At 33.3% G+C, this 8,860-nt stretch overlaps 1 protein-coding gene across 3 annotated transcripts; it reads left to right on the forward strand.

Annotated features, from left to right (window-relative positions):
* Positions 1-1,102: 1,102 nt before the first annotated feature.
* On the forward strand, positions 1,103-8,860 carry LOC101249829 (uncharacterized). Of its 3 annotated transcripts, XM_010323874.4 has the most exons (4): positions 1,109-1,386; positions 1,460-1,664; positions 8,257-8,305; positions 8,456-8,860. In XM_010323874.4, exons 1-4 carry the CDS (start codon positions 1,237-1,239, stop codon positions 8,502-8,504), a joined length of 453 nt encoding a protein of 150 aa, XP_010322176.1. In that variant the 5' UTR covers positions 1,109-1,236; the 3' UTR covers positions 8,505-8,860. The 3 variants fall into 3 exon arrangements, with proteins under 3 accessions (XP_010322175.1, XP_004240928.1, XP_010322176.1); XM_010323873.4 differs by lacking the exon at positions 8,257-8,305 and having other exon boundaries at positions 1,103-1,386; XM_004240880.5 differs by lacking the exons at positions 8,257-8,305; positions 8,456-8,860 and adding an exon at positions 4,994-5,295 and having other exon boundaries at positions 1,106-1,386.

The following is an 8,860-nucleotide window of genomic DNA, read 5'->3' on the forward strand; positions in this document are numbered from 1 at the left end:
GTAAAGTCCAAGAGGTGTTGCTGGTATTGATTTGATTAATTGGTTTTGCTTTATAGTCTACACACACTCATGCACGCGCACACGCTTTTTACCTAATTTTTGATAGAAAAATAAAATAAGACTGATATAAAATTCAAATTTCTAACCTCACATTCATAAATGCATCCAATCATCATCGCATTATATAATATTTAATATGAGTTCACACATCTATATTATTTGAAAAAATAAAAAATATAACACCATTATATATATGATTTTGAAAGGAAAATCTTGTTAAATGCATGTGTGGGGAGCTTGGGGTTTAAAAGACCCAACAAATGAGCCCAAGAGAGAAATAATTTGAAATAATTTATTTTTGGAAAAGAGTTTAAAATGCCCTTACACTATGTTCAAAAAATAAAAATGTTCTCCGTTTATAATTTGAATCAAAAGTATTTTCATAGTCAATAGTTTGGTTCAGAATTGCTCCTATAATTATAAAATGAGTTAAAAATGTCCTTTTTGAATAAATATATAATTTTTTAAACAGATCTTGTTCCTAATTCAAATATTATTAAAGAACATTATTCTTTTTTTTTTTTCTAAAATCACTTTAACAAATAAAATGTAGGAAATATTTTTTTTCTTGTTAATGTCATTTTATCAATTAAAATATAATAACTTCATGTACGCTTTTGACAGATAATATGTGTCATATATATAAGATTTATAGTTATCCATCATCAATTTGTTTTTATGTAACGATACAAATAATGATAATAAAATAAGAAATAATTTTATTTTTTAAATGAAGTAAGATAAACATTTGCTAATTTTTTAAAAAACTATATTAGGAAAAGCATGTGTTAAAAAAGAAAATAACAACAATATATTTATTTAGAAAATAAGTATATTTGACCCATTAAATAACAATAAGAACATTTTTCAACCAAAATATTGACAGCAGGGACATTTTGGACCATACTTCAAGTGGAAGACACTTTTGTTCCTTTCGTGTAGTTAAAGACAAAAAATAACCATTTTAAAATCAAAATATTAACGATAATGGCATTTTTGAGTTAAACTATATTTTTATTTCTTTTGCATAGGGCATTTTTATTCTTTTCTAATGTACGCCACAAGCTTTCCCGCCAAAACGAACTCTCACTTTCCCGCCATAACCCATTCTTGAGGTTATTCAGTGATCTGAAAGAGAAAGCAACATCTCATCCTTATTGTTTGATAGAAATTAAAATGCAGATTCAGGTAAAATGCAGTTGCGGAGAGGAGAAATGCCCGGAATGGGCAATTCTAGAGCTTCAAGGTGTTGTTGAAGTCCAACCCTCCTTCAAAGATCGACTCCAAAATCTTCAAATTGGCACTCTTTGCCGTCCCACATCCCAGGTTTGTTTCATGAGATGCTTAAATATCTTTTCTATTTTTTGGTTGCTGTTTTTTGAATGATGAAATTTTTTAGGAAAATTATACATTTACTGTTGGATATCATGAGTTGACCGGAACCAAGATGCCCTTGAAAAAACCAATGTTAGTATTGAAGAAACTCAAACTTTCCACTGAAGAAGAGAAGGGTGACATCAATTCAACAAAGGTGGAGTTGGACGTTATTGGAGTAATTCGTCAAAGGATTCTTTTCAAAACCAGACCTAAGGCACTCATATCAAGTAAGACATCATACTTCTTTGTATATCCAGAATTAACTCACTTGTTATACTTAATTACTCGGTTATTGGAGTGTATAGAAATGTAAATCCAGGTGATTTAGTATAATTAAAAAAATATTATTAAAGATAATGATGATATGATTGATCTCATCAAGATAAACAACATAAACATTGTATCTTTAACCATGCTTATGCATGTATTGAAAACTTTTGTATTGCTAAAACCATGATTTGGTATGTATTATTATACTGAGGATAATACCAAATAGGGTTTGTATTAGTTTGACATAGGTTGAAAACTTGTACCAAAACAAGCGATTAGTAATACCAATACATGCAGTATTTTCTCCAATACCTTTTATTCAAATCATCTTGTGTTGTTGATATAAAGCTTTGTGCTTAAGTGTGCTTCTTTTAATCTTGACATTTGAAGCATTTACTATCACCAGCTTCTTTATTATTAGACTTTTGAGACTACCTTTAGATGATGCTTGTGATGTTGAACTTTTTTTCTTGTGGCTAGAAGTAAATTCCTTTTGCTTATAAACCTGATAGGCGTTGCGACCTGATTTTGAACTCGTTTAAAAATGTTCAATAATGTGACTATTTGTGGAATAACACATAGTTATCAACTAATTTTAATTCGGCAATTAGGAAGCCCATTTTTTGAAAGAAAGGTGGTTAAACCTTAAATATGTTTGCAAACCAGATAAAGTGCAAGGATTCAAGTGATTCACCGAGTAAGGTGATTGGCATCTCGAGAAATTCGCAAACACGTTTACCTACAGAGTTTAAGACAAATTTTGTGGCTGAAGTAAAACTTGTTTGGAAAGTGATAGTTAAAAGGTGGTTTCGTAAAACAATTTATGTAGCACTTAATTACTCTATTAATCAATAGATGAACTATTTTTGTGATTGTCTTATTACTTAAATGACCTGTAAATTTGACTTTGAACTAAACATATTAATTCAACTCCCAAACTTATAGGTCGATAGACTTCACTTTATAACTATCAAGACAAGGATTAGTCTTTAAATTATTTTAGTGAGTCTCAAGGTTTTGTATCCTTTGAAAAAGAACAAGATTTCTGAAAGAAAAAAAAATTAAGATACATTCTTTGTTAATTGAAAGTATTCTGTTAAGCGTGAAAAGCTTGAAACAAAATTTTGGGAAAAGATCTCCTTTTTAGTCCTGCCAAAGAGAAGCTGAACTTCTCTTTTTTATGAAAACAGTAGCCAAACAGAATAAGTAAAAAAGAAAGGAGATTCTGATGTTTGAGCATCCTTTATTCATTGAATATTATTTTGGAAGAAGTGATTGATTAGGATCTTTGAATCTATCAGACAAATGTAAACCTCCCATCTTAAGGTTTATTTTTTGTTGAATAATTTAGAAGTTAGAACTGCTAGAGACAGTAGGATTAGCAGAGAACCGTGCAAAGGATGGTCTCCGCCCTAGTTTTTATCCACACCTGTTTGCTATGGTTGTTCAATTGTCCCCGTCCTGCCTGTCCCTCCGCCAGATTCATGTTTGAACAGAGTTCACAAGTTTAGCTAAATTTATTTCCTTTTTGTGTTTAAAAAAATTCTATACAAGTGATGTTTTTATGTATTCTTCTCTTCCTCCACTTGGAGCTACAGGAAGCCTCTGTAACTGGACTAGTGAGTGTTTTATCTTTTTCATCTTTTTTTTCCCTCATTCATGTTTCTTCTTCCCCAAATTGTTCTTCCATTAATCTGTTATGTAGTGGCTCACTAGAATGAAGATCAAAGCTGTTGATTTGGGTCACAGGGGTTTTATCAACATGAGTAAAATCCTCTATATGTTTTCTAGGTATAGAAGAAAATTTTAAAATCTCTCCCCCTTTTATTGTTTCCAAAGATTGTGTTGGATTGATCCATCAAATTTGAGGTTTTCATATGCTCCAGCAAACTCTTGTTTTCTACATGAATACAAGGTTTCCTTCTTTTCTGTTGCTTGGATATGGTAAACTTCTCATCCTGCTCAAATTACCCCTCCGCAGGGGCCACCCGTAACTTCCCTCACTCCCCATTTGTGACTTGAGCCCCTCAATCTCATGGTTGGAGGTGCATCTGTTCTGAATCAAAGGCCAAAGTCGTAATTGGGTCGTCCAGTAAAGATCTCCGAAAACCATGGCGGAGTTCCTGAGGTGTATATATGAGGCGGCATCCCTCTATTCTGGTTTAGTGGTATGCATGGTCTGATGAAGCTTCCACTCTCTTTGCATTTAATCTTGTTGTCCTCAACAATAATGGTCCAGAAAACAAAGGTGGGGGCATGTACTGGGGTGAGAAACAGGCAATTGATCTCTGTTTTCCTTTTACTTCATGGGCGTACTTATTTCCCATTCCAGTCACCATCTTTCATTGGGTAGGTATAGATGAAAAATGTAGCTTTTAGATTGTTGGAAGACAAAAGATGGCATCAAACACGTTTAAGACGCTTCTATATTAGCAATATTTTCTCCCTACCTTTTGTGAAATTGAGATAAGATATGAATGAAAATAGCTTAGTGGGTATGACGAGCTGTTTTAGTTCCTAACTACACATATAATGAAGAAATTCTGGTCAGGAAAGCAAGACATAGCAACTTGATACTTCTAGAATTAAAAGATCAAGATGTCATTTGATGCATTCCTAACAAGAATTTCTCCTTTAGTGTAGAAAGTCAAAAGTACTTGTGATATCCACTAAAGCTAAGTTGTATTCAATGCCATAGCAATCCCGCAAAGCAAAGAGAGTGAATATCGTTATTAGAGAAGTTTTTCCAATGTATTACAAGCCTTGATCTTTTGTGCTTTTCATTCATATTTTTCCTACCTTAACTCCTACCACGGCTCTGTTGATGTGCACCCTTTGCTTTTTAAAAGAGCTCAAACAATCAGTGCATTGTGTAAACATTACCACAATGTATTTTAATGACATAGCCTCACTTAGGCGGGAAGACATGAAACTACCACCTTTGGTTTGGGAAAATACAACTCCATCTCTTATCCCATAAATTGCATCATTGCATAACCTCTATCCTATACTCTTCCCCTAATCATTTTGGATTGTAATGTTGACATCAGACATATTCCCTTGGATGTCTATTCCTTGAATAAATATAGAATACACTCGTATCCACAAAGAAAATACAGATCACCTGTCAGTATTTCACAAATGTTAGTCATGTGACCACCAGCTGTTTTATGCTGTTACTATTCATTGTCTGCTTCCTAGCTATTGCATCTTTAATGATGATCAGATCATGACTCCATTTTCCCCTCTTCACTATCTAACTCTCCATCTTTTCACGTGTATCCAGAGCCTCAACCTATGGAGAAGGAAAAAGTCAGTGCTGCAGTGTCCAATTGAATCGTACTGTGCATGTAATTTTGTTGAAAGTTCAAAGATGGAGGCTTTGATTCCTCTACTCTTCTAGGTGAAGGGTTGATTTCTAGTGTTGCGAAATGACCGCATTGTATATCACCCTGTTATTTCCTTGATACGCTGAAATTGTATGTGACGGCCTGGAACTTTTATACAGTGCCAGTAATGATATGTATACTGAACTTCAGTGACTCGTTTCAATATGATCCTTCGATTATAATATTCTGATTAAGATGAGATCAGGGGTTGCGGACTTGCAGTGTTCTTAGCATAGTGGCTAAGCAAAAAGAAGATAAGTGTTCTACTCAAACATTTTGCTTTTTTATGTGGAGTTCTAACTTCATGAACTCTTAATCATAATGCATGTCCATCGGCCAGACGCTACATGAGTACCTCTTGAGTATTGAAACTGCCGTCTACGAAGACAATTTGGTTGGAATTTCTGAGTATTTGCTATTAACGATGACTTGATCGGTTAAGTTCATAATGACTCATAGGACTGATCTTTGATATTTGTTTCCCTTAATAAAAGCCTTACAAAAGAAATCTTCGTTTATTTAATGAAAATTCTTTGGACTAAAATGCCTTCCAAACCTCACAAACTAAAAAAAAAGCTTAACATTATATCTATCATTTGTATCGTGATAAATAAATATATGAAGTTAAAAATTATATAATTTTTTAAAAAAAAATTTCCTTCTTTTTTCTACTTTTTTTGCCTTTCCTTCCATTTATTTTGTCAGATTTTTTTTTCCGGTTATCTTTATTTTTTCTTTCTTTTCATTTTTTTCCATTTACGGAGCTAAAAAAACTAGATAATTTATACATTTGTACTATTATAAAATAGAATTTACCCCTAGATTCAAGTGTCTAAGGTTCAAGATAATTTTTTAATGATTACTATTTTAAAGATGAAATACTCTTATAATTGCCTTAGAGGCAATACTTAGCCCAATGATTTTGAAAGAACAAATTATGTTCCATTGGCAAGAGTTGACGCTATCGTATTGTATCTTGATTTATGAGATGCTCTGTAACTCTTGCCTTAAAGGCAAGACTTACATCAAGAACTAGAAAATAACAAGTATACTCTATGGGCAAGACTTGACACTACCACATTGTCTTGATTTATGAAATGTTTTATAACTCTTGCTTAGAGTTAAAACTTAGCCTAAGTACTTCCAAAGAATAAGTTACACCCCATGGACAATATATCTTGATTTATGAGATATTGGATAAGAATTGTCTTAGAGGCAAGACTTAAACCAAAAACTTCAAAACAACAAGTTACGCCTTATGGGCAAGACTTAGACCAAAAACTTCAAATAACAAGTTACGCCCCATGGGAAAGACTTAAAAGTACCACATTGTTCTGGATTTATGATATGCTCTATGACTCTTGCCTTAGAGGCAAGACTTCGTCGAAGGACTTCCAAAGAATAAGTTATGCCCCGTGAGCAAGCGATCTTGATTTATGAAATACTATATAACTATTGCTTTAGAGGCAACACTAACACTAAGAACTGCAAAACAAGTTACGACCCATGGGCAAGACTTGACACTACCACATCGTGTTTTCATTTATCAGATGCTCCATAACTCTTGCTTTAGAGGTAAGACTTGTCCCAAGGACTTCCAAAGAATAATATACGCTTAATGAGCAAAAGATCTTGATTCATAAGATACTCTATAACTGTTGCTTTAGAAGTAAGACTTATTAGCCCAAGGATTTCCAAACAACAAGTTAAACCCCATGCACAAGACTTGATACTACCATATTACATCTTGATTTATGAGATGCTCTATAATTCTTGTCTTAGAGGCAATACATAACCATAAAATTTCAAAGAGTAAGTTGTGCCTCATGGACAACAATTTACACCATTTTCACTAGGTCGAACTTATGCGAAACGTAATAACTATTGTCTTAGAGGCAAAACATAGATTGAGAGTTTTTCTAAAGACGCATATGCCTCACAGGCAAAAATTTACCACTATTTCACCATGTCTAACCTTTTTTTTTGTTTTCCACACGGTGCCCGAAGCCCATATTGAAGCTCCAACTAAGTTAAGATAGCACACTGCAGGGCCCATTCGGATGTGACGCTCCCAACCAAATTTTCTCCATACTAGGGCATGGTTAAGGGTGGAGCACTCCCACCAGTGCACCACAACTCATGTTGTGCATGTCTAACTTGCCTTAAAGACAATACATAACTCACAACTTTTAAAAATAACTTATTCTTTATGGGTGACAATACTAGTAATGACCCGATTGGTTATTTTTTGAAAGTTTCATGAATTTACCATTATGTCCCTCCCATTATCGACCTCGAGTCTTTTATGATTGAGTTTGAAAAGTTAATTTTGAACTATGAGGTAAAAGCTGGGAATTTGGTAAATTTTTGAATTTTAAAGGTTAAGTTGGTATGAAAGTGGTTTTTGGAGTTTTGAGTCCCGAAATGGAATTTTGTCAGTTTCGTCAGTCCCAAAATGTGAAATCTAAGTTGTGAAAGTTGTAGATTTCAGTTTTTAAGTCTTCTTGAAGATTTAAGGTCCTAAGTTGTGAAATTGTGGAATTTTAGCCTTTAGGTTGACTTTGGTCAAGATTCAGTGTTCGAATGCTCGCATCGGAATTCTGAGAGTTCCATTGGATTTGGAGGATATTATTTTAGGTCTATGTGAGGTCTTGGTTGATTTTTGGGAAGTCCCAAGCTTGTTTTCTTCTTTTTAGGCATGAATTAGTTTCTTGTGGTTTTCACAGGTACCAGATTGAGGAGACCTTGAATTTGTGTTTTGAAGGTTCAATTGAGTATGGAACGTCGAGTATAATTGATTTGCATATGTGGTTTGTGTATACGGGGTTCCAATTGAATCTCGAGTTTTTTTTTGATGATTTTTTAAATGGCAAAGGACCAAATATACCCATGTACTATATGAAATAGTTTAAAGTACTCCAAGTTATACTTTTGAGCTAAATATACCCCTCTCGTTATATTATTGGACTAAATATACCTTTATGACTAACATATGACACGTGGACGACTGAGATTAAATGAGCTATTCAATTTAAAATAAAGCAATTAGGATAAAATCCATCCCGCTCCAATAACTTGACCGACCTAATATGTAAAATTAACCCACCCAATTTGTCTTTTAAACAAAAAAAACCTAAGATGATTAGTTCTTGCTCTGCAGCAAGTCTACAACTTGGAGCATCTTCATCGCAAAAGATTTTTGCTCAAAGGTATGGTTTCTTTTCTTCTTCAAACTTTGTAGCCTTGAGTATGATTCAAACTATATTAGTGTCCTAAACTTGAAGTAAGTTCAATTATTGAGTTTAAACCTTTGTTTTATTTTTCTGATAAATTGAAGTTGTTTTGATTATGCTTCACAGAAAAATTCACGTGGCTACTGGGAGTGGCACGAAACTTATTTTCGGATAGAGTGATTGTCCTAATAAATAATATAATGACTCAATTGAATGCGGCTACGATTAAAGTTGATACTTTGAACATGACGTTGGACACAATTAAGATTGAAAGAAATAACTTGAAGGAAAAAATGGATGCAATGAAGGCTTCAACCAATTTTGAAGTAAACAAATCAATGTTATTGGAAGATAATGTGAAGAAGATGAAGACGTTAATTATGATTTTGCGTGCTCTTGTTATTGGAATTGTACCTTGTAGGTAATGAAGTGATTAATTAGTAAACTTGTGTAATGTTAGGTGAAGTCTCGTGATTTATTTTGTAAAGTACAGTTGATAATCAAACTTAATTGAGAAAAGACATACAGACA

Source organism: Solanum lycopersicum, chromosome 6 (genome assembly GCF_036512215.1).
Source record: "Solanum lycopersicum chromosome 6, SLM_r2.1".
Classification (NCBI taxonomy): Eukaryota; Viridiplantae; Streptophyta; class Magnoliopsida; order Solanales; family Solanaceae; genus Solanum; species Solanum lycopersicum.

Coding starts and splice junctions, on each gene's coding strand:
- LOC101249829 (XM_010323873.4), top strand. CDS start 1,237: ATGCAGATTCAGGTAAAATGCAGTTGCGGAGAGGAGAAATGCCCGGAA. Junction 1,387..1,459: donor TTTGCCGTCCCACATCCCAG/GTTTGTTTCATG, acceptor GAAATTTTTTAG/GAAAATTATACATTTACTGT. Junction 1,665..8,455: donor ACCTAAGGCACTCATATCAA/GTAAGACATCAT, acceptor TATGCTTCACAG/AAAAATTCACGTGGCTACTG.